At 43.1% G+C, this 25,940-nt stretch overlaps 1 protein-coding gene across 9 annotated transcripts in view; it reads left to right on the forward strand.

Annotated features, from left to right (window-relative positions):
• dlg3 (discs, large homolog 3 (Drosophila)) overlaps positions 1–25,940 on the forward strand; it is a 78,654-nt gene that overhangs the window by 47,874 nt on the left and 4,840 nt on the right. For 5 of the 9 annotated variants that reach the window (XM_035668797.1, XM_035668795.1, XM_035668800.1 and 2 more), the window contains 15 exons: positions 1,595–1,648; positions 2,160–2,210; positions 3,475–3,599; positions 3,926–4,095; positions 4,439–4,575; positions 5,894–6,038; positions 7,249–7,411; positions 13,906–14,062; positions 14,677–14,779; positions 21,192–21,306; positions 23,070–23,246; positions 23,345–23,420; positions 23,999–24,098; positions 25,604–25,645; positions 25,854–25,904. In XM_035668797.1, the coding sequence (XP_035524690.1) occupies positions 1,595–1,648; positions 2,160–2,210; positions 3,475–3,599; positions 3,926–4,095; positions 4,439–4,575; positions 5,894–6,038; positions 7,249–7,411; positions 13,906–14,062; positions 14,677–14,779; positions 21,192–21,306; positions 23,070–23,246; positions 23,345–23,420; positions 23,999–24,098; positions 25,604–25,645; positions 25,854–25,904 (1,666 nt within the window). Of the gene's footprint in view, positions 1–1,594; positions 1,649–2,159; positions 2,211–3,474; positions 3,600–3,925; positions 4,096–4,438; positions 4,576–5,893; positions 6,039–7,248; positions 7,412–13,905; positions 14,063–14,676; positions 14,780–21,191; positions 21,307–23,069; positions 23,247–23,344; positions 23,421–23,998; positions 24,099–24,771; positions 24,818–25,603; positions 25,646–25,853; positions 25,905–25,940 lie in introns of all 9 variants that reach the window. The other 4 variants (XM_035668798.1, XM_035668802.1, XM_035668799.1 and 1 more) reach the window with 2 other exon arrangements.

Raw genomic sequence — 25,940 nt, forward strand, 5'->3', positions numbered from 1 at the left:
GAGGATGGCCATCAAGCTGCCCCTAAACCTTCTGCTTCTCTGTTTCAACTCTGGCAGCTTTTATCTGAGGTCTCTTAGCTTCTTCGGTCGCTCTGCAGGCCTGAAATGGAAAAACAAACACCAGGTGGCACAATAGAGCTGAGCTATAAGTTAATTGAACTGTTAAAGTTAATTTGTAGCACTTGTAGTTTGGTTCAACAGGGCTTTAAAGGATGATACTGGAACTATGCATCAATATTGCCAACAGGTAATCTACATTTTCCATTTCACCCGGTTCATGTGCTCAGAGAAAACAAATATATGAAGAGTAATCAGTGTTTTCCTCAAAGTAGTATTCATGATCAAAAATCTAAAATGGCGTTTAGACCATGTAGGGTCAAGAAAACTCTCCATATGAATCCATATTAATTATACTTTTTAGCTGACAACCTGACTATTAAATGGCAAAAAAAGAGATCAGAATATATTAGCCTTAAAATTCGGAATTTTTCACGAACATCAAACAATTATCGGTTGATCTGGTGATCATTTTTACAATAAAAAAAAACAGTTGAGAACCCAATATTCAGTCTTCAGATGTCTTGTTTTGTCTTGCCAACAGTCCAAAAGGAAAAGACATTTAATTTGCATGGATATAAAACCATGAAAAGCAGCAAATGCTCACATTTTGAGAAGCTGAAAACACCAAATGTTTAGCCATTTCCTTCACATCCAACTGACATCCAACTATATGAAATTGGCAATTTTTTTCTTCCTTATTTGCCAGAATAAAACATTAATTCCAGATTAAACAGATATTTAACACATATTAATTTGTATTAATCGATTAACTGGTTAGCCTGTCAAATATCAGAACAAAGTAAAAAATGTTGATTCAAATTTCTCAGAGCACAAGGTGAGTTATTTAAATTGTATGTTTATGCTAAGGTATTCAATGTACAATCAGAGAAAAGCTTTACATTTGAGAGAGGAACCAGTAAATGTTAATGTATGTATATCTTTGCTAGATAAATGTGTTTAACAATTGATGGATTATCAAAATTGTTGTCAGTCATCAGTTAATCAACTAGTCATTTCAGCATTGCACATATAAAACAACCCTAACACCCTAAATAATATAATAGAATAAAATAAAATAATTTTGACATTCCTTTCGTCTAGTATTTGCGCAGTATTACATGTAGCCTGTCATGTTAACTGAATGGCTACCGAACCATAAAATCATGCATTTTGTATGTGATACTACATGGTGTTATTTTTGTGTGTGAAATGAGAGTGGAAAGGAGGGGCTGATGTGGGATAAACGTATTGTCCCAACGGCTGGAACACAAGCCGGTTTGTTTTATGAGGTGACTGCAGGACGTCTGGCTGTGGCGGTTAATAAGCAGCGGTCTCTCTGCCCCAGTCCTCATTCTCAGTCCTCACACCTTTCCAACACACACACACACACACACTCTAAGCCCCAAGGAGATTCACCGACTGTTCCCATGGCATCCGTTCACTTTGCTCCCAAGTGATAGTGTGTGTACCGCATTACGTCTGTGTGCTGCCAGCCTCACACACTGAGATAATGTGTATCTCTTCATATTCACAGGCCAACCCTCCCCCCATCATCGTCAACGCAGACTCACTAGATGCAGGCCCTTATGTAAGTATCTGCTCTCGCTCTCTCTCTCGCTCTCTCTCTCTCGCTCTCTCTCTGTACAGCATATATCTCTCTCATTCACACTCCCTCTGTGTCGGTGCATGAGCATGTTGTGTGTGTGTGTGTGTGTGTGGATGAAAGGGCTGCCTCCTGGTAGCAACATGCTGTTTGCCATGTGGACCGACATCCATTATCCTATTGACCCTGCCTGTTTGTGGGGAATGTGCTTTCTGCAGTTGCAGTAGCATCTCAGTGCATATGCATTTTGATTGCAACAAATCAGAAATTTATGGTGGTATTTTTAGTTAGTAAAACAATCTGCTGAATGTATCTTCTGTATATTTTGTCAATAATCCTATTCTCCTCACTTCTCTGTGCTCAGTGTGTACATAGCTCTACTATGTATTATATGGTGAAGGATTTAGCTTAAACATTTGCATGCTTCTATATTTTTAGCAAATGACAGACAGAGGTTCGGTGATGTAACTAACTATCATGCTCTTTGTCTTGACAGGTAAATGGCAGTGATGGGATGTATAAATATGAAGAGATCATCTTAGAGAGGGTGAGCTTTACCAGTTGCTTGTACATTTTACACATTCCTCTTTAATGTATTTTCTGCATGATGGATGGATTTCTCCCCACTAGGTGGTAGTAAGCAGCTCAGTCTTCACTCATTGAGCTTAAACAACATGACAACCAAAGAGAAATGTTCATCTCAGTAAATGCGTGAGAATCATATGTGATACTGTGTGTTAGTGAAGTTATAGCTGTTACATCATGCAGTAAGAATGTCTTATGATGTCTTATGAGAGTATGAGCACAAAGTAATGCCAGTGAGGCGTAGCTTTTTACATAATCCTGATGCACATGTCATCAGCAGACGCCAGAAATGTAAAGTGCTCTCCTGTTCAATTGTTCAGCAGGCACCACTGCACTTGTCAGCGGTGTTTCAGCTTGTAGTGGCAGAGCTATATGTTTCTGCTCTCATTATTCCACCCACGTATAGATGCACCTCCTAACCCTACGATAGATGCACAGCATCTTTCTGCCCCTTCCACTCTAAGTGGCATTTCTGCATGCAGTAAGCTTAAATAAGCTATGCGAAGTCACACTTTAAAAGGTCTGTGGGTGTGTAACATTTGGCGGTAAGGCCCAATGTACTCCTCTCGGCTCCAGAGCAGCACACTGGGAGGCCTCAGCCTCCCTCTGTCCTAATTTGTTTCGACTGTTGCTCATTAATTATAGAAAATAATAAAGTGAGGTCTTTTCTCAGCTGTCTTGTTTGCTGTCTGTCTCTGTGGCCATGGCTGTCAGATGCAGCAGCGCGCCTGGACCCACTGGATCCAAATGGGTCCTCTTGTCATTTCAGGGCCGGGAAAGACGGGAGGTGGTAGTGTCTGTCTCCTGCAGAGAGTGAGATGCTCTGTGTCATGCAATAGAAATGACGCTTCTCAGCTCATAACATCATAAATCCACTTTTCTGTGGACACGAGGCATTTCTAACACTGAGGCCTCTCTGAGGGTTGACGGAGTAAGCATGACATTTTGAATGAAGTGCCCTCTTCTAATGGAGTACATGCCATTATCATTTGTCACATGCGAGGACACACACACACACACACACGTGTCCTCAAAAATGGACATCAGAAATGCCTGGAGAAATCCCTAGAGCAGTTTGCATTGATCACGTGTTCCTCAAAGATACCAATACACTTAAGAGCCATATTGTACTGACCTTGAGCCCACACTGGGTCCATCACTTACATCTAAGTGTATGTGTTGTTTATTGTACCCTACTAAAAACGCCAATCATAACCTGTGTGCAGGGGAACTCTGGCCTGGGGTTTAGTATTGCCGGAGGAATAGATAATCCCCACATTCCTGATGATCCGGGGATCTTCATCACCAAGATTATCCCTGGAGGAGCAGCTGCTATGGATGGGAGGCTGGGGTAAGTTCTCCCCACCTCGTTCTTTTCTTCTACTCTTTTTAAGCTTCTTCTGCACCCTTCATCCTCTCTCTGCTCTAACCTCCCTACTCTCTTCTATAACGCTCACCACCACCATGTGTCCCGCCAGGCAGTGCTGTGTGGGAGGCAGTTTCTACAGCCCTGTCTGCCCCAGGCTCTGTGTGTTTCCTCAAAGTTATGATTCACTGGGAAAAAATAAAGCCTGAAACATGCAAAAATTATGATATGGACTGATTTTGTATGGGCATTGGAGGTTTCTGATCACTTTGGCGATCGGCATGCGTGTAGTGAAAAGTTTCCCTCCACAGGGTGAATGACTGCGTGCTGCGTGTGAACGACGTGGACGTGTCGGAGGTGGTTCACAGCCGGGCGGTGGAGGCCCTGAAGGAGGCGGGGCCAGTGGTGCGGCTGCTGGTCCGACGGAGACAGGCCCCACCCGAGACGATTCTGGAGGTCAACCTGCTGAAAGGGCCCAAAGGTCAGGGACACATCCCACTTATCAGGATATTATTAGATTGTGCTGTGTACATGATAAACTGGTAACCCTAAAATACAAATATATAAGCTTATTGTCATGCAAGCTTCTTGAATGACCATTGCACAGATTAGATTCATCAAAGACACATTTTCAGATAAATATGCATTAAATTTGGAAATAGAGACAGATACTCCACTTTTAAGGCAATATTTACTAAGAAGTGAACTATTCAGGATAGAGGAGGCAACCCCCAGCATGGGCTATATCTAAAAATGTGTAAAATCAAAAGTGATGCTTTGTGTACATATTGACCTATCTGTATGTGTGTGTATTATTTAACCAGGGCTTGGATTCAGCATTGCTGGAGGGATCGGCAACCAACATATCCCAGGAGACAACAGCATCTATATTACCAAGATCATAGAAGGAGGAGCTGCCCAAAAAGATGGACGGCTGCAGACTGGAGACCGCCTGCTAGCTGTATGAGCCTCCCTCTGACTCAGTCACATAAATCTAAATGTTCAAACCAAAATGGTGTTAGGTGTTAATGTAGTTCACTGGCGAGTTATCCAAAAATCTGAAATCACTGTTAGTACTAATTACAAACACCCATTGCACCATGACAATGACAAGTAAGAAGTATAACATTTGTTAAGGCTAATATATATTAAAAAAGAAGTCACTGCAGTTACCCTCTTCATTGAGCTCTCATTAAGATAGTATGCATTTGCAGACATGTTGCTTTACTGATTATTTTACAGTGTTAAAATACAAATTTAATAGCAGTCAAAGGTTTTTAAACAGACTAAGTAGCTGTAACCACTACATTTTTTAAACATGCTATACATAGGTTTGACCTTTCCAGAGCACCTGCTTTTAATTAAGTGAAAAACAAAACACAAAATAGCACCCACTCATTAGAGTTCCATGAAACAGAAAAGTTGTGTCATAATGCAAACATTATAATTGATCTTATAATAGATAATAGATCTACTCTTTTTATTAACTCACCTTTTATTTGCTTCTGTTTTTATGGTTTTTATTCTCATGCCTTTTTTTATTTGTTTTTTATCTCATATCTGCAGCTTCTTTTGTAAAATCCTTTTTGTACACAGCTATTTTATATAAACAAAAAGAAATAAACAAGAAACAAGAACACACTAATTGCAAGTCCCATTAGGAACAGTTGATAGAACACAAACTTTGTGGCAGTCAAATGTCAGACAACAGAGAAAAAGCAAGCTATTACTCGTCTCTGAAATGAGATATGTGTTGTTCCTTACATTATCAAAACCGCAGAGAGAAGTTTGGCAGAACTACTGTATGGTGAAAACATGCAGACTGTATCATTTCATAGTATCAACTATACTGTCCTCCAAGTGTCCAATTAGAGTGATGAAGAGCTCTGTAATTTGCAATGATAGAAATCTCAAGCCAATCTCAATTCACATACACTGTACTTTACGTTGTAATGTATTATTAAGAGCACAGTTTTTGCTAAAATTTAGGGTGTTCAAAAACTTTATTTCCGGAGAATTTAATCTTAAAAAAGAAACGTTTTTAGAACCACTACCTACTCCTTTTGACCTGCACAGCACACCAACCTTTTACTCCGCTGTTGAAATGTACTGAAATCTCATAATACCTTCAAGCTATGATTCATTATTGTGTTGGCTTGTGTGATGGCTGCTGTGATGTCTGGTGTTGTCACAGTGCAGCCAAGACGTGAGGTGTTCAGGTGTTGATACAAGGACTTTTTTTCCTCCTCTCTCTTTTCTTGCACAATCGTCACATTCAGGTGAACAACATCGTGCTACAGGACGTGCGTCATGAGGAGGCAGTGGCTGCACTGAAGAACACCTCCGATATGGTTTATCTCAAGGTGGCCAAGCCAGGACCGGTGCATCTTAATGACATGTACGCCCCTCCAGACTACTCCAGCAGTACGTATCTACCTCTTCTTGTTGTTCCAGTTGCCCAACACAGGTCACACACTGTCCAAGCCGGAATCTACATTTTATATTCCCAATCCATAAAGTGCCAGCTCCAAAACTACACAGGTTTAATTATGTAAAATGTTTGACAAAGGGTGATTGATAAGTCCAAGTCCGTGTTAGAGCCTTTTGTACTGGGAATCGTCTTTTTATCTTTATCAGAGATGTTTCAGTGGGCCTGCATGATTTTTAGTGTTGGATCACTGTTCTCTCCCCAAAACTGCTATGCCCAGACACCCACATAGTGAATGTAGTGAATGCTTGCACACACACACATCATTCACACAACACACACACACACACACAATTCTACCCACAGCAACAACAAGCGCAGTTCTCTGCCTCCCACTGAGTGTGGATGGTTTCTCACATCCCACCTGCTCATGAGAGCCCACGATCTTGAGCTGCGGCATCTCAAATTTCCACAGAACAGTGATTTAGTATTAGAGGGGGCTATTGAGGGCTTTTTGTATGTTATAAATGTTTGCAGTTTTCAGGGTTTAAGCAAGCCTGTAATGCAGACTTAACCCCGCTCTGATAGTATAACCCATGGTCAGATGATCTGGATTTGAAACGCTTGTTTTATCATGCTCAGCTGCCTCCATGTGTAAAGTTTAGGACTGACATAGAACAGAAGAGATTTTTTTTGGTATATAAAAAGCCTAGCCAATTTCCCTTAGTGCCATTTTGGTTCCTCTGAAGGAAATTCTGGTTTCATACAACCTGGGTCTTATGTTTGTAGTTTTGGCCACAATTCCTATTGCTAATAATATCATTGTTCTCACCAAGTTAATTGCTAAGATCTGGGAACATGGAGACATTGCTAGAAATAAGTTAGATGGGGTAAGAAACACAAGCAGACAAGCTCACAGATTGAGCAAACTTATTTGGAAGAGAAAATGAAGGCAGTTGTTGAAATGATTACCCAACCTGTCTACAGTTTACAGACCAACAAACTTGTCCCTACTATGCTTACCATGTGTGCACTAAGGGGATATTACTATAATTTCAGGTGCACACATTTTAGATCTTTCTTTTCTTCAGAATAAAATTGTTTAACAGAGATAATCAGTCTTTTTGCTTTGGGGTTTCTGTGTGAAGCCTTATGCAGTGTTCCTATTGTGCCTTTGTTGTGATCATTCTTTCTTTCCCCCTATTGGCCTGGCCCTCCCTCCAGCCTTCCCCACTATGGTAGACAACCACGTCAGCCACAACTACATGGGTGCGATGGAGCCCAAGCCAGTGTACCCGCCGCCCCAGGTCACCCCGTCCAGGTACTCACCAGTTCCCCGCCACATGCTCGGGGAGGAAGACTTCACAAGGTAGGTTACAGACCGTTTCCTCCGTGAAAGATCCTCTTCCTATACATTACACTCATACAGGCTAGTGTAGATTTTAATAATCACAGCATATACAGTAGATTGTTTGTGGATATCAGCTACAGGCATTATTGTGTTCCTGCTGTTGTAATAGTAAGTGAAAAACATTGCTGTGGAGCTAAATTGTATAAAATTAAATTACTCAATCTTGTTTAGAGTTATTTTTAGTTTTGCATGGGTTTCTCTTTGTTCCTTGCAGCCTCTATTTTGTTGTTGTTTTAAAGGTGTTGTCATGGTGCGGTTTACTTTAGCGACACATGTACGTACAGCAATTTAAATCGACCTTATGAAGTGTTTCATGAAGCAAAATAATGCTTTGTTTACAATTCTAAGTTCACCAGGGCCCTGGTGGTGCATACGGTATTCTAGGTTGACAGTGTGTGGAGGCCGTGTGCTGACCAAATACTTTGCAGAGAGGCCGCTTGTCACTTCTTGTACTTGTTATGACTGTTTTAACCTTTGACCTCCTATCCAAGTACTGGATCAGAAGTAGCATTCTTAGAGGCTTGATTGGAGTGTCCCACGAGGCCTTGAGTCATCTTAACCCACAGCTCTGGGGAGAAGGCTGTATTCCCCCTGTATGTATGTGTCTGTGTGTGTGTGTGTGTGTGTTTGCATGCAGGCGTTTATGTGTGTTGTGGAGTGAATGTGTTACCGGACGAGTGTTCGTTATGTGGCCCTGTAATGTCCTTGTACAAGCTGTCTACATGTACATTTGTTGCATCTTTGTTGGTATGTGTGCTTTATTTGTGTCCTACACTTGTCCCATTCACTGTGATTCCTGTACCCCACAGCAGGGCTGAACCTATTTACAGTGTCATCCACAAACCTGGGGACAGCAAGGTGCCCCAGGCCCTCTACAGAGGCTTCTGTCCTTCCCCTGCTCCCTTGTGCCAAGGTCCGCTCCCCTTCTCTGGCAGGTACTAACCTAGTCCATCACGCCTTGCTTAGCTAACCCTCCGCTGTAGAGCTCAGCATTTGGATCTGGCATCAGACAGGAGTAGGGTCAGAAAGGTACAGAGGCTACCTGCTTCAGCAATAGTATTTTGTGCCACATTTGTGCACAAATTACACAAGCAGAATAAATAGACTCGGAGGAGTAAGATGGCACTGGACAGAAGAAAAGGAGATGAGAGGGAGGGAGGGGGTGGCAGGTTGATACTTGTGTTGATGGAGTTCTTACTTTTAAGCACAGCTTTATTTTAGCTTTCTGTCTCTGTGTTTGCATGTAAATGTCTCCCCACCTCATGTCTACTTAACTCCATTGTATGTTTCTGCTTTTTATGTTTGTATGACACAGTGCTTGACTCATACTTAATCTTTAATGCTGTCACATTAGGTGTGCTGAAAAACAAAATATTATACATAATACATATAACTGACCGTAGAGCTGAACTGTTTTATAAGAAATTAGCCTATTGTTTTGTTTATTTGCTTTCCTTTTTGTATTTTAAAAGGTCTACCCCCGCAGCCATTATTTGTCCATCAATTTTCTAATCTGCTCACATCTATGAATCTATAACAATAGGGCCCTGTTTATCGCAGTTTAAAATGGAGTCGTACCTGCTCTTCACAAACACATCTCCACAGGAGTGCAGCCGAAAGGGCTTCACGCTCCCACAAGCTGCTCAATTCCATCTGTCAGGAGGCATCGATAAAACTAAGCCTCTATCTCGGGCCAAGCTACTTTCACTGGTGGTTACAGCTGAATATCACAATAATATACATGATATTTATGGCAATGTGTTTTTTTCACTGTTTGGCATTACCAAATGTGCAAAAGGCCTCCTGTTTGTTGGTTCACTTATTTGTTTCACTTAGTTATTACAGTATATCGACAGTCTTGTCCATCGTGCATCACCTCATGGATGAATCCCTTAATGTTTCTGTGTGTGTGAACCATTGCTTTTATGTAACGTGTTTGTGTTGAACATAGCTTATATTGTGTACCATATATGCCATAAACTGCCAATATGTGTTTTCCTGTAAGTGTGTGTGTGTGTGTGTGTGTGTGTGTGTGAGTGTAAGAGAAAAGGACAGATTCTGATCTTGTCATTTGGCTGTAACTAAAGCCAGGTTGTGTTGTTAAAAAGAAAGGACAGTACAGGAGGATGGGAGGGCTGACTGCAGCTGCCCAACCAACACAAATATTCTGCTTTGCACTGTTGGAATGTTTTGCCTGCTCCTCTATGTATGTAAATATAAACACTGAGCTTTGCTGTTACCATGAATGTAATGGGGAGTAAGAGCCTGATCCGGTACGGGCCAGCAGACCAGTGGCAGCAGACAGTCCTGCAGCTGTCATGATTCATCTGCACACTGGGAAAACCAGGCCATGCACTCAGGTCTTACCCCTCTCGTCACCCATGCTGCCAGCACCAATCACGCACACATACTGTACACTGAGTCCTTAGCTCATAACATGCTGACACATACAAGCACACACGGAGATACACACTCGCTTTAAGTGCAACATACAGTTATGACACAGACGCATACCTGTGTGGGTATAAATCCTCGACAACTCGTAAATCAGCAAATTAGCAAATTAGAACAGCCCACACATGACCATACATGCACCTGTTTTCCCCTAGTGGTGTGTCATGTCCACTTTGGCATTGTCTTGGAGGACATCATAGCCAATTTGATTCCCAATCACAGCAAATGAGCATCCAGCTACATCGACTGACAGGCCCCCCATTGGCTCCAACCTGGAAGGGTTATTTTAGATGGCTGTAGTAAGCACAGGCTTCCACAGAAGTGGAGCAAGCTGGTTGTGAGGCGTGAGTCAGAGCTTGTATCGGCCCTCTGCCCATCTGCACATTCCCCTCAGTGGTGTCATCACAGACACATCCCCCAACACCCCCTCCCCCTTCTCCATCTGATATTACCCCCGTCTTCTAGAGATATGTCAGTACTGTACATGGATCCCTTGTGCCCTTGTCTCTGTCCACATTGGACTTGATAAGAGATAAATCCTCTGTGTTTAAATATGTATGTTTGGTGTAAACATACGTGTATGTAGTGGTGACAGTGTGCACAATTTCTAAACAAGCAGCTCCTATCAGGGCTGCACACAACAAGGTTTCTGGTTAGGTGGCTGGTTAGCCTGCGGACTGCAGCAGCAGGTGAGCTAATCAGTAACTGAATGTGGCTCACACAGAAAACCTTTGACTGGTCAGCACAAGAATTCAGTCATCAATAACGAGAAACACTTTGACCTTTGGTTGGTGTTTTTAAAAGCTGCAAAAGCAAAGGGGGGGGGGGGTGTTAAAATAAAAGTAATCACAGCAGATTCAGCTGAGTACTCGTCGTAGGTGTTAATCATTCATCGCTCCGATTTTATTCTTAGTCACAGTGAGAGGCATGAAATATCTTAAACTGTCTATCACCTTAGCAGTGAATAAATTTTTCCCTATGTCATATTAGAAGGAAATAGCAGGCCATGAAGTAAAAGGCAGGCACAGAAAATCTTGAAATTTAAACAGCGAAAAGGAAGATGGTGATAAAGCAGCATTTTAATTTTATCAGTATACGCCTCTATACATAAGCTGATGTGATCCATTCAGGGGAAAATGGAGAGATAAAGTGCTGCGAGAGGTAGTGTCTGTCTGTGGAAAATGGCGTCCATCTGCAGTGTCCGCCATTAATCAGCCAAGCAGAGACAATTACTTGGCTGAGTCCAGGGCAGCATGACCCGCTGAACCCCACAGCCCAGATATCCATTCACAGCTTTAGGACTGAGCTGCGACCGCCTCAGCCAAAACACTGAAGCAGACAGGGAAATATAGGTGGGGGGGTAGAGGGGTGGGAGTTCTGAATTAGAGAAAAGAGTCGCAGGAGAAATGGCTGGGCAAAGAGAAAGGCTTTTTTACCGCTCTATTACTGTTTACATTCCTGGCATGGATGAAAAGGGAAAAGGGGGGGAGGGAGGGGAGGCAGGTCTTGTGATAGAGAGGGAGGACTTGAAACTTGCATTTAAAACTGTTGGAATTCACTCCCATTTTCCATGGAAATGGCCAGGCGATCCACACCCTATGGACAAACGGTGCATGCAGAAACACAAACGTGCATACTGCTCCTTTGGAGAGCTGCACCAACTGTAAGATAATAAAAGGCACTGGCCTTATTGTATGTGTTCAAATATTCCACAGTAGTCTGCACATTACTTTCCAGTGAGGAAAAGCCAGCTTCCAGCATGCAGCCAGGTCACAGACTATGAGGGCGTCAAATCAAAGGCCCAAATGTCGTGAAAGTCAGTTCATGAGCTCCTCAGTTTGTTTACGCTCTGACAAATTAGCAAGGAGCTTCTGGGAATCTGTCTGCCTAGTCTCCAGAGGGCCAAGCTGACAGACAGGAATGCTGGTGTGCTGTATTGGGGAGGGGGGTGGGGGGCAGACCCAAAGCAGCATCAGAGCAGAGACGATGGGACAGCACGGTGTGAAAGAGGATCAAACTTGGATAACCTCCAGTTTGACATATCCACCGAGTCCTGCTGCTCTTGATGTAATCCGGCCCTGGTTATTCCAGATGTGACTGAGGGCTGATTTTGGCCTCTTCCTGCAGAACTGAAAAAAGGTGATTTGCGTGGGAGCGCTAGGGTTAAGTGTTAAGTCTTGCCTTGCTGGTGATGATGGGGAGAGAGCATGTGTGACAGCCCAAAGTGGAACTGTTTTCCATCACAGCGCACAAGGATGAGATAGGGAACACCAGACCACGAACACAGGAGATTCTAAAATTGTAGCCCCTCTCTCAGCGGAAGGCCAGATAGGAAGAGGGTTCGAGGAGCTAACGCTGAGCTGAGCAATGTGCCATACCATGTTCACAGTCAACATCTCATCTTCCATGTTGCTGGTGAGGAGCCTGCCTGAACGCACTGTTAGGAAATGCTCTTTCAGAAGCAAGCACCGGTTCCGGATCCTAAGGTAACCGTGGAGATCTGTGTGCCTCCTCGAGCTGGGGGGAAAAGCTCAAGATGGAAAGCGAGGTTATTTTAAGCTTGACTTGTTATAAGGCAAGCCAGTTGTTTCAGCATATTTAAAGGTGTTTGCCACTTCCCATTTTTTTTTATTGTAGTTCTTGATCCCTTGTACTCAAAAGATCAAAATAAATATATGGAAAAAAGAAGCAAGAACATAATGGAGTTTTAATCTTCGTCAGTACAATCATATTGAATCTGTCCCTGATTCTGTCTGGCAGACATACTAATTGTAAGGTATCCCGCAGACCCAGATTCATGTTGCTGTTGATCAATCTTATTTAGTGGTCTTCTAAATTCACTTAATTTCAAATGAATACAGTTTAACAATCTGGTTAAACTTGCTGATGGCGCCGTTTTTCTTTCTTTTCTGATGCTCTTAATTTCTTTTAGAGGAGTAATCAACGCTTTTTCCAGGCAGTCATGGGTATGATTTTGAAAGTCTGGAATGCTGCCTCGGCTGCCATCGATAGGAAATGGCCTTAACAGCGAGTTTGAGCGCAGCCATTAGGGATTGAGTAGGAATTGTTCCTGAAGACCGCAGGCTGAGTACTGTGAGAGGAGACCACTAATGGGAACCATGCAGTGTTTTCTCTTAAGAGAGGAAACTGTGTGTGCCTGTGCTGACGTATATGCATGCATGTATGTTTATGTGTGAATTTATATATAAAGTATGTGCGCACGTGTTTGTGTGTGTGTGTGTGTGTGAGGCAAACATTGGGCTTCCTAGAGTGTGTGTGTGTGTTTGCAGTCGTGTGAAGTGTGTTCTCAGAGGGCTTTTGCTGGACCATAGCAGCGGTTTGGCCTCTCTAGCATCTCAAAACTAAGGCAGTCTGAATAGCCTGCTGGAGGATGAGTCATAGGAGCTAAAGCAGAGCTTCAGTGGGTCTGTCGAGCAGGAGGTGGCTCATTGTGTCTGCGTATATTAAAATGAGTGGGTGTTTAAGTGTTTACACGTGTACATGTCCATGAGATTACCATGCAAAGCAGAAAGTTCTATAGCCAGTAGATAATACGCATTAGGATCCAATCGCGTTGCTGCTTGTTTTATTGCATTCATTGTATCTCTTGCAGAACTGTTTGCAGTGTTATCAGTGTAATCCAAATGATCTTTATTAGTAATATGATTAGTACGTGATTATTACATGGTTAATCATTTGCGTTCTAGTGGTGAGTGGTCCTGGAGAGTAATGATTTAAATGTTTCTATTTAAAGCACTCTAATGTCTACAAAAGATCTGCAGGCCTACTGCTTGCAGCTGCCTAAACTGAATGCACTCGACATTTTGGGATCTTACACAATGTAAACCAATAGAAGATGGCTGTTGTCTGACACAGCCTCTGCGTACCACTCTTATGCTCTTTCTGTTTCAGTTTTGGTCATATCTCTCTCTCTCTGCCCACCTCTTCTATGCTCTCTGTCCTGCCCTTCACCCTAACGCTGTCACTCTGTTTGGCAGGGAGCCGAGGAAGGTGTTGCTGCACAAGGGCTCCACAGGCCTGGGCTTCAACATCGTTGGCGGGGAGGATGGAGAAGGCATATTCGTCTCCTTCATCCTGGCAGGAGGGCCGGCTGACCTGAGCGGCGAGCTGAGGAGGGGCGACCGGATTCTTTCGGTCAGTATCTCAAGCTCTCTCTGTTGTCAGAGATTTTCAGCCAACTCCCGTCGTCAGAATAATGATGATAGAATTAGGTGGTCTAGTGTTTAGAAAGCCAGCAAACACATGCCCTGCTGAAATGTCCTTGAGCAAGACATTAAATCCATAACAACTCAGAGGGAGCTTAGCTTTGTGAATCAATAAAGTATCCAAAAAATTACATATTTAAATCCCTTGACTTGTATTTCATAATTCTTAACCTTTTCAGTACCTACAAATATATGCCTGTTTTGTTTAAATTCTACATATAGTCTGGAAGTTATGCAATCCAAGGGTGAATAAATGTCTTTGCTGCAACATGATTGTGAAACACTTATTTTATTTAAAATCAGTGGTCCTGTTTTTCAGTAAAAATCCTATCATTTTTATACAGGCCTCTCTGTTAGGCCTTTACATGATAAGAGCAGATCTTATCTCCACAGGCTGAAATGAAACCGTCCAGCTCGAGGGTAAACTTTGCTCCATCCAGCTAGACTCGTTTCCTGTACAGATAATATTTAGACAAGTAGCAAAGTTTTAGGAACTAATCTGGGTTTTCTCGCTAAATGTTTTCTCGGCCTGGTTTGTTGCAGGTGAATGGAGTGAATCTAAGGAATGCCACACATGAGCAGGCGGCTGCAGCACTGAAGAGAGCTGGACAGACTGTCACCATCATAGCTCAGTACAGGCCTGAAGGTGAGCTGTTTCATATCACACATGAATACTGTCTGATATTGTTTCAAAATGGTACTAAACTCAGTTTTGTTGGACTGTACTGGAAAGGACTATCATCAAACAACCTTTACCTGCTTATGTGTTACATAACTAGTTAGGTATAGAATTTTTTGCTATTTGGCTATTCTGATTTAACCTGTACTTATAATAATTAATACATAATTTGTTTGTGCTAATTTAATTAAACACAATTTTATTAGAATGTGACCACAACATAAACTTAAATCATACAGCTCTTGAAGCTTAGAGACTAAATGTATAATAAACACGAATTACAAACTACAGGCATGAAAGAATAACTCAATATTTTGGGTAAATATTTGCATTCTTCCTCAGGGTTGTACACGAACATTGATAGCATTTGTGTGTTTGTACAGTAAATATGAAGGCACCGCTGGCAGCTGGTTAGCTTAGCTTCCAGCACCTCTACCTCTTTAAGTTATATGTTGATCTTAATGATCCTGTTGCATTGTGGAAAATGTTGAATCTAAGGGGTTTTAATCTTATTGAATTAACAGAACCAGAATCACTTTTTTTCCAAGGACAAGGACTCAACAAGGAGCATAAATAAACAGGACAACTAGCTCAACAAACATACACATAAACTACTATGTACAGTTATACATATATATCTAAACAAACCAAAAAAAAACAATAGTGCAATGGTGCAGAGTGCTTGGAAATAAAGCTCTGGATTCTCACGAGTCTCACAATAAAGTGTTGAATAAAGTTAAATCACAGGAATGCCCCCTTTAACGTTGCTAGGCAGCGTGAGCTCTACCTGGTGGATGATAAACTGTGGCTGTAAATGAGGGCAGGCTCGCGTTACCCAGTATTCAGGTTCAGGGGCGGATCTTGTGTTAGCAGAGCTGAAGTGTTGAGCCAACTGCAAGGCGGGCAAACCAGCCGCTGTTGTCCTCCCTGTTCAAACTCCGAGCTCCTGTGAGCAGCCGCTGTCCGTGAACACAACCCGGCACGGCGATGGAAAGAGGACATTAAAGCGGCCGGTGCCGAGCTCCACTTCCATTACGACGCCGGAGGAAAGTTTGAAAGGGTTTTAAACTGAAGGTGGAAAAACGGAAAAGGGGGGGAAAAAAAACAAAAACGTTCAACTTTTATCTGTCTACCAGCCTGTGTGGATGGGGGATGGGCTCTAACACAACAGCAGCAGAGCAGAAGCTGCATGAACTCTCTAATGGCTGGATGAAGAAACTACCGGCGGCTGCGACGGCGAAATAATAGAGCAAAAGAGTTTCATTCAGGTTGAGGTGAGACGAGGAAGGAAGATCGTGGAAATACTGACACATTGAAACCGGAACAAACTCCGTGAGTCTTTGTTTTATTGTAGAACAGGTTTATCCTGACCGAGGTGTAGCTTGTGGCTCTTCCTCCTAGCATGAACCTGTAGTTTCACTCCTGTAGTAACGCTATAGAAAGTGTACGCTACCTTTTGCGACCGAGCCACCGAGAAACAACCATTAACCTCCTCTTTTAACCAGCAGTTAGATTATTCATAATATACCATGGCAGACATGTGATAGCCTCACCCCTACTGTAACGTAACTTAATACCACCACCTCTGTGGTAAACCCCTGCCATTACCTGCTATCTGCATTTGTTTTTGACTTCTTTTTATTGTTATTTCTCACTTTCATATCCACTAAAGGTTAGTTTAAGTAGCTTTATGTTGTAGTTTATATGCTGCAGGATTCATTCAGACGCTGCTTTATTGTTCTTATGTAACCTAAGTCTTTAGGTGGGGACACAGAGGTGTGGTCAGACAGGTGTGTGTGTGTGTGTGTGTGTGTGTGTGTGAGAGAGCTTGGTGCCGGTGGTTTAAACAGTGACCTCACCTGTGAGCTCACCTCTGTACATTTACATTATGTCTGTATGTCACTGCCACACCAGACTTTGGACATTCAGCTCTCTGACCACATGACCATTTTCATGCTGACTACAGCAGACTTGTATTGTTGGCTAACCTGTGAGGTAGTTTTCTAATTTAGTCACAAAATGACACCAGTCTTTCTTTTGTAGCACTACATTGTAGAGGTGTGCATTACAGCGTCTTTGGCAGTGGCATTTGTCCTCAGTGTTTTTGTAGTTCTTTTGCATGTGTACTCGAGCATGCTAAAACAACAATGGGAAGGATATTGTGAGCTTTAGATCTGGGCTGAGTTCTCAGGTTGGACTATGACAGGAATGCGAAGGGGCATACGTTGTAGCATGCTTTTACCCCATATTCCTTTTCTCTTTCAATAAAACACAAGCTGCATCTGTCCAATAACTGTCCAAGGTCATGGAAATTGAAGTGGAACAGGATCGGTGAATTGGCACGGTGCTAAGCTAAAGACAGACACAGGCTGAGATCAAAACGGACAATATTGCGGTATAGGTTTTCCTTCTGCTACCAAATGCTGATTATAATGCTTCATTCTTCTCCATGTGAGTTGATGTTGTCCCGCATGCCCGACCAATCAGGCAGCATCTTGAATAACGATGTGGTTAGTTGAAGGGACCCTTTGTTTTCCATACCAAACCATGCTTTCAGCTCTGCGCCCCCTTTGTAACCCAGTGAAGGACAGTTGTCTGTTTGTGCACAATGCTTAACTACTCCAAACACACGAGTCGAGTGTTGGCAAATGATTGACTTCCTGCATCCCCTCTGGTGACCTGAGATCTGTTGCCAGTAATTCTGCTGGCATCCTAAAGCGGTGCGTGACATGTCGTTCGTTTGAGTTTGGAGCAGGAGGAACCCCCTGTGAGCGGTACAAGGACAGTCAGTCAGGGGGAGGAAGTGGAAGGCAAACGCTAGTTTATGCAGGGCAAATTGCCTGGAGAGTATTCTCAGGGGCAGAGGCTGGGACCCGAGCGACCGCAGACCTCTGATGGAGGGCCAGCACTGAAGACTACAAGAAGCCACAACAGAGCACGCAGGCTGCAGCAGGAACCCCCCTTCTGACTCTCAGTGGCTCACTGGAGCATCACCGCGTCTTTAACTCAGATTCACCTCGAAGGAATGGAAGTGAGGGGTATATAACCACATGGTGCCCGCTATCAAGAAGTGTAATTACTCTAAAAATCTTTGCATGTAGGAAATGGGAGGAGGGCCTTGGAGGAAATGTTAAACTTGGTGCACTCTTATCACACTCACACCAGTGTGCGTTACAGAAGTTTGTAGGAATAGTTTAGCCGGGGTCTATGTTTTCCTCCTGCAGTATATTATTGGGGAGGGGGTGTGTGTCTTCACGGGCTTGACTCTCCCTGAGAACATAACACAGTCTCACATTACAAGTACATGCCTGCTGTGTTGCATAACTGGATCAAAAGAGAAGCGACCGTTCCCCCAAATATAAAAGCTGTACGACTAATGAGGACACGCAGTGGGAGTGAGAGATTCAGAATAGTCCCAGTTTCTATTAGCTGTCTTTTCTTCCTGTGGGTCACTCCTAAAAATATAGGCTAGCTCTTGTGTATTTAGTGCTCTAAGGGAGAGAGTTTTAACGTTAGTAATTGTGGACTGCCAGCATTTTAAAGGTGTGCTTTTGAGTAGAGTGTTAATGAATAATTGATCACTGTAAACTGCTGGACTGGTTAAGAATGTATTAATCAACATCGCACATTTGAGTCATTCTTAACCAGGTAGATGTATTATGTTCTTAAATAGAAACACTGACTGTAAGTGTCATCAGATAATTGGGTTAGCCTTTTAGAAGCTTTTGCTGTTGCAGGCTTCACCTCGTATTTGTTGATAAAGCATGGGTTAAGATGTGAGTTCCCTGTATGTTCATGCACGTTCTGCCCAGTATAAATGGCAGGCAAAATCATTGTTTTTCATCACAATCAGTGGGAGCAGCAATTCTGACTGATGGCATTAATTACCTTTTTTATTTAGTCATTTTTATTTTATTCATTCATTTCAATATGTTTATTTAATTTCTGCATCACATTCCCAATTTACTTCTGCTGGTGCACAGACTGTCTGTTTCCAGAGTAAATACAAAGTAATAAACTTTAGACCTTTCAGTTTTAGACTCTTATTTTGTATTTATTTTTGACTCGATAGCTGACTGTAGTGAGATGACAGAAAATGAAAGGAGAAAGAGATGTGGTTTATGGTCAGCGCCTTAACCGCTAGGGCACCCCGTATTAAGAGCTTTTAATCATTCATCAACTACTGATCTTTGGCCAGCCATCAGTTAAGGAAGTTGCTTAAAAATGCACCCTACTCGTGAGTTATCCAAGGACTGAACGCCGCTGTTCAGTTAGGTTCTGATTTCCTTACAGTCCATTCATTCTTCTGAAAGATTAGTTTCCATTTTCTGTTGCTCCGCGTGCTCGATATTCAGGGTGGGACAAACAGTCGATAGAGATAATATATCTAATGTGGTGCTGTCGCAGTGTTTGGTGAGACTCATTCACCAGGGTCACAGAGTGTTCTGTTTAAGTACTGGGAGTATCCTTCCTTTTCTGTGTAACAGGTGTGTACTTCCTTTACTGTTTATATCATGAGACTATGAAATTACTGTAAACTGAACGTGCTTCATTATAAAGTGAGTGTAGATTGATAAATGTATTTTCAGAGATTGATTCAGAGTGTCTTTTCTTGCACAGATAATTGTTGATATACACTATACATAGATAATTTGCCTGTACTCTGATGTCATTGTAAACAAGGCACATCAGCAATTCATGTTTTAGTTTATGATTCCCACCCTAACTTCCCACAGAGGCTTAAAGCTGGTTGTAGTTCAGGTCCCCTTCCTGCTCCCCTTGTCCTCACAGTGTTCACATGAACCGTTTGGATGTTAGGCATTTAGCTCTACCACCTGTGCTCGGCATAGCAATATCTCAGCGGCACAGCTCTCAGCCAGACCTTCAGGTTGGTGGTATTGTGAAGCAGGGGCATTAAGACTGCTCTCGCTCTCTGTTTAGCTACTCTTTGTCTTGTCCCTTTACCCCTCCTCTCTCAAGCTGCCGTTCACCCGTGTCTCCTGTGCCTGAGAGAGCCAAGTGGGCTAGTCTGAATGGCTGTTTCCGCGTGTGCTGTCGCTGTTCTAGGAGTGCTAGGACGTTGCTCTTGGTTACAAGCAGTCAGGCGGTGTCTGGTTACCTCACCTTGCAGCGTCACTGGTGTATTGTTAACCCTTTGAGCAGAGACCAGGGTGGAGAGCTGGCACCCGGCCGAGGGCAGGTTATGTGTTTGCATTGAATCCCCTTTAGGTTTTGTTTGCTTGTCTTTGCACCTGCCCAGAAGTTTTCCAGGAGCTTGGACTAACTTCGAAGAAATCGCCTTTGCGGGCATGGGTGTTTGTTTTTCCATGCTACTTTTAGGCTTGTTCGACCTGGACTTTGATCTTTTGGTGTTCACGTTACAGGAAGTGTTGCCCGCTATGGATGATCAAGCTGTAAGGTAGGAGTCAACCCCTAAGGGCCTGGCAGTAAAGGAGATATGTGGTCTAACTGTGGATTCTCTCTCACTCAAGTCTTTTATTGGCCAGTTATGATCAAGACACAGATAGGTTGTCATTCTAGCAATAGGGTACATTATCACTTGCCAATAACAATATGATTCTAGTTATCTACAGCTAGATTCCTGTGCAGTCCTGAAAACACGAACTGTAATTACTTTTCTTTCGTAAGCTGTGTAAAGTAAAAATTGTCAAAACATTTAGGTATATGTCAAAAGTAGGAGCTCACAGTGCTGCTTCTTTGTGGTCCGGGCGTCTCCTTTGTGTGATCACATGAGCGACCTAGCCTTCTTGTTTTTCTAGCTGCATCTGCTGGTCTGTTTATCTATCCGTGTGCTGTGTGGTGCGGTGGCCTCGCTTGTTCCAGCAGCCTGGGCGCAGAGCACGCTGTGCACAGCAGGCTAATGAGAGCATTCTTAATGAGGAGGTCCAGGTGGAATCATACATCATCCCCGGGCTCCTGAGCGGCGACTGGATTTACACACCTATGACAAATGGTCATGCATTGGAAATTGTTGGAGGCCTTCCCTTTTTTTAACCACACTAAAGAGCCCATGTTGAACTTAATTAATCTGTATAATTAATTACCTGACATGAGACATTACTGGATATGTAAGGCAGATCTGTGATAAACCATCTGTTCCTGGGGTCATTAATCAGCCTAAGGATTCGCTGAACCTTTCCTCTATTCACTCCAGCTCACTAACTGAGACACAGAGATCTACAATGATTTTTTTCAGCGAAACAGAGCAAGGTCCAACACTCTTTCAGCCCTTTGTTTGACACGTTCAATACCACCTTGACCTTTTGCGTGTAACTTCAAAGCCCAAAGGCGTAGGATATGCTCGAGGGACTATTTTTGGGGTAATGTTGACACAGTTTCTTTGTTTCCTCCGGCGCAGAGTACAGTCGCTTTGAGTCCAAGATCCACGACCTGAGGGAGCAGATGATGAACAGCAGCATGAGCTCAGGATCAGGCTCCCTGCGCACCAGCGAGAAACGCTCCCTCTACGTCAGGTAAAGCTGGAGAACACACACTCGCAGACAGTCATGCTTGTACTCACAACATCAAATTCTATGATCTGTTGTCAAAATTGCCACTCTTGCATAATAAACCTCTACCTGTCTGTAGGGGAGAATAAAGCCTGAAAGCACATGTTGTCAAAATCAGCCACACTGTCGGAGAACAGCAGCATGACATAGGTTGTATAGATGATGTAGTAAAACATGATGCATCACACTGAGCTATTGGTAGGGTAGCATTTCATTTAGGGCATTGAGTTGATACTATTCATCACCATCAAAAACGCTGATGGGCAGGCATTCCCTGTCGCTGTTTTGATGCCACATATGACATTGACTCCACTTTGTGTAACATAGATTGACAGTGAGGCTTGTCGAAATGACCTGCGTTATGACATTTCGGGCCGCTTGCCAAACTGGATGGAGGCTCATTTAGGAATTAAAACAGGTGGCATCCCTCTGCTCACATAAATGCAGCGAGTCACAACGGACTCACAGGAGTCAAGGTGAAAGGACTGTGATGTAACTGCATAGTCCAAGTGCTTCACCATGTTTCTACTGAAGCACTAATGCGCTTCACTTAAGCTAAATCAATCTAGTAATGTAGCTATTAGGCTTAGGTTCAGTTTAAGTTAAGGTTAAGTTCAATAGTAACGGACCTTACTCGGATATATCAGAAGTATGCAGATGTTATTTCATTGGTGGACCGCTATAGAAAGAGTGTTAACCAGTCTGACTCATGCCTCTCTTATATACGGCTCCTATGAGACATGTAGAGCCTAGCCTGCTCCTGTGCGGGTGACTAAGCCCACAGTTATGTTGGAAAAGCTGTCTAGTTAGCCGGCTGATGCAGGAGCCGCCATGTCCTCCCAGCCCAGCCTCAGGAATGTGGAGGCGTTAAGCCTCTAAGGTGTTCTCAAAAAAAAACAAAAAAAAAAACAGTGTCACATGTGCTCACATTCTCTCTGAAACGCTTTGTAAGTATGTAAAGGTGCAATAACATGGTTAAGGCTTGGAATTCGACTTATCAAACTTAGTTAAAAGTACACTTGTTTCCCTGTAGAGCACATTAGCAGATAAGCTTCCCCTAGATTGCATCATGACAGTTTCAGCAGTATCAGCCGCGGTTTCATTTGGCGGAAGTACAGCAGAAAAAAAACCTTTAACTGGAGGAGAAAATTTATATATACTGGCCATAAAATGGCAGCCATACACGGATATGGCCTGTAGATATAGACTTGTAGGTCAAGCTAAGTTTCAACCTGTAAAACAGGTATGAATACTTGTAGAATGGCAGTGGGCTTACCTGTCTGGCAAGATTGTGACGCACTCAGAATGACAATGAACAGTATATGTTTGTGGTGGAAAGTATGTGGCAACAACAGTTATAAATGTCAAGTGGAAATGTATGAATGGCATGCTTCAAATTCATGTTTTGGGAAGACGATGTGACATTCTTTTCCACATTATCTCTGTACAGTTAGATAAACACTTGCTGTTTCAATACAACACTAGAATGCAGTGGCTGACATGTCTGAAAGTATAAAAGGTGACTTTCACTTGACATTGTTATTAAAAGTTCACAGCCAATATGCAAGCAATGTGAAGTATAAGAAGAAGTTACAGACCAATAATGTAATGCAGGGCATTCAGAGCTAGTGCGGACACAGTAATTTGATCTTGATGCATGTGGAATTTCTACACACAATCAAAATAAAAGGAAGGAAGGAGAGTAACCAAAGTTTCTGTTTTTGTAGAGCTTTGTTTGACTATGATCGAACGAGGGACAGCTGCCTTCCCAGCCAAGGCCTGAGCTTCTCTTACGGGGATATCCTCCATGTCATAAATGCTTCTGACGACGAGTGGTGGCAGGCGAGGCTGGTCACGCCACATGGAGAGAGCGAGCAGATTGGGGTCATTCCAAGCAAGAAAAGGTACGCTCGCTCTTCATTTGTGGTGCACTAATGCCAGACAAAGCTAATGTGACTACTGCCATTCATGGCCAGCCTAAACTTTTTTTTTTTCCTCACAGAGTGGAGAAGAAGGAGCGGGCCAGGTTAAAAACAGTCAAGTTCCACGCCAGGACAGGCATGATTGAGTCTAACAGGGTAAGTGTAGTGGGCCAGCTGCTCCCTGCCCTGGTGCCAGAGAGGCTGTCTTCCGAGCTGCTGCTTGGCTCCCAGGGAGATGGCCTACTTCCCCCCTGAGTGTGGGAAAGAGACCAGCACCTGCTCGCTGGAGCGAGCACAAAAAGTGCTCATATTACTGTATAGATTACACAGAAGCTCCGTAGAGATGAGGGGTCTCTGTAACCTCCACAGTGATATTAAGGAATGTGCACTTACAAAATGTCTGCACATTTGTCAGAGGCTGATCTGTCAGATGTAATTTGCAGAAGTATAAATCAGATGTAATGTTGTTTCTGTATCATCTATAATGCAAGCAGATTCAATTGAATGAAAATGGTACATGTTTAAGTTGGTAAACAGAAGCCTGTTTCCTTCACATTGATATGCCATTCATTTCCACCCATTACCTGCTTCTCATTTTCATTATTTGACGTGTATTGTTTTGTTTACATTTCATTTGTTTTTGTGCATGGGTGTACTTTCATTGAAACCCATTCTGTTTTTGTTTTCACCCTCTCATTGCCCCCCCCCCTTCTCACCCACACATCGACAAGCAGCCAGTCAAAGTAAAGCGCAAAAAAAGCTTCAACCTCTCACGCAAGTTCCCGTTTTACAAGAGCAAGGAGAATATTGTGCAGGAACTGGTGGAGTCTGAACGTGAGTACCAGCTGTGTGATCAAGGGGGGTGTTTTTTTTCCGTCCTTTCCCCTTCATGCTTCAGTTCTTTCTCTCAACTTTCATCTTTCCGCTCACCTCAAGGGATGGTGTGTGTGATGGCACCACTCTCATCCCTTTCTCACTGTCCCAGAGAGATGCCCCACATGTGGAGCCGGCATCAGGCTGAAGATGTGGGTTTCTCTCTGGTGTGTCTGTGCATCTGTCTATGGGCTCCTGAAGGAGTGTCTAGCTGTGTGGTGCTGTCAGCTGTGTGTGTGTGCGCGCGTGTGTGTGTGCGTGCAAGTTCTTGGCTGCATTAACACATAGGCCGTCTAACACTGTGATGCTACTCCTTGTATAAGTCCTGATCAATTCTCCAGTCAGTCACTGACCCACAACAAGAAGAATCTCATTAACTGGACTCAAGCTTTAACACTTAACAGGTCAAAATCCCATTTTAATGGGATTGGGCTTGTGTAATTGAAAGGCCGTGGCTTACTATGAACAAAGTGGGGCTCAGGCTTAATGAGTACAGCACAGCGCCATGTGTCAGTGGGCCTGGCAAGCACTACACAGCACTCCTCTTCCTCTCTGCCCCAACTCTCACTAACCTCTTCTTCTTCCTGTCTGCTCTCTTCTCTTGGTTTCTGCTCTCACCTGTCGGGACACCTAGGACTTCCCAGGGTTAAGCGATGACTTTTATGGATCAAAGAGTTTGAGTAAGTGTGTGGTTGTACTGTGTCAAGCAGCTGTCCCCTGAGCTCAGAGAAAAATGCTTTGTCACTGCAGACCCAGCTGGGAGTGCTAAACCACACACATTTAGAGTGACACACACACACACACACACACACACACAGACCTATGTGCGTGCTCACACACAACACACACAAGCACACACGCCTACTCAGATTTACAGTACATATAAAATGTGCATTCCCAAGGGAGGTTGAGTGAGCGTTAGACTTATTCTGAATGTCTCATGGGGTCTTTACAATAATGTTTAGCAGAGTTTTGTCAGATAAGGTCACACAGAGCTGGAATATATCTGTCACCAGAGCAGGCCTTGTTGGAAACACTTTTTCCCTCCAGTTCCCCTGAGTCAGCCGGCTCCTGCCTCCCTCCTGTGGACGGCATAACGCCTATATGTTTTCTTTGTCTTTTCCCTGATATGAGATCCGCTGCCACAGGCACAGATCTCGCAATAGGAAACATTGGCGAGGGAATTGTGGGTCATTTGGGATATTGTCACAGGAAACACTTAATTTCCTATTGCTTGTACCTAAAACCACTTCCCTAATATTGAGAGAGCATGGCTGCAGCACCAAGCAGGACTTCTGCTTTCTGTATCCCCTTTTTCTTAATGGCCTAGATGTTGAGAAACAGAGTGCTCTTTTTTTTCTGTTGAGGCAGGTGAAAAATCCTTTTCACCCCTAAAAAGAGAATTTATTTGAATTTAACTGCGGTTTGCTATGAGATTTGCAACTCGCTCTCTTGTGCCTTTGCAGAATGCCTGACATCCAACACAAGTGACAGTGAAAGCAGTTCGAGTGAGTCACCTTCATTTCTCCTGGTCTTTCTGTTGTGTTTTACACTGCCCACATAGATGAATAACATGGTAGATGCCATTAAATTAACTTGTGAAATGACATCTGTAAATTAATATTCCTCTGGGTGTTTCGTAGGCCATCACGATTTTATTATATTTCTTAAGTGAGATTAAAAATATCTGATGACCTTTGTCTTGTGTTATTACAGAGGGACAGGAGGACACCATTCTTTCCTATGAGCCAGTCATTCGACAGGAAAGTAAGTGAATCGCTTCTCCGCTATTAAAATATGAAG

This window comes from Morone saxatilis, unplaced genomic scaffold (genome assembly GCF_004916995.1).
Source record: "Morone saxatilis isolate NCDOM2014 unplaced genomic scaffold, NCSU_SB_2.0 Contig22, whole genome shotgun sequence".
Taxonomy (NCBI): domain Eukaryota; kingdom Metazoa; phylum Chordata; class Actinopteri; family Moronidae; genus Morone; species Morone saxatilis.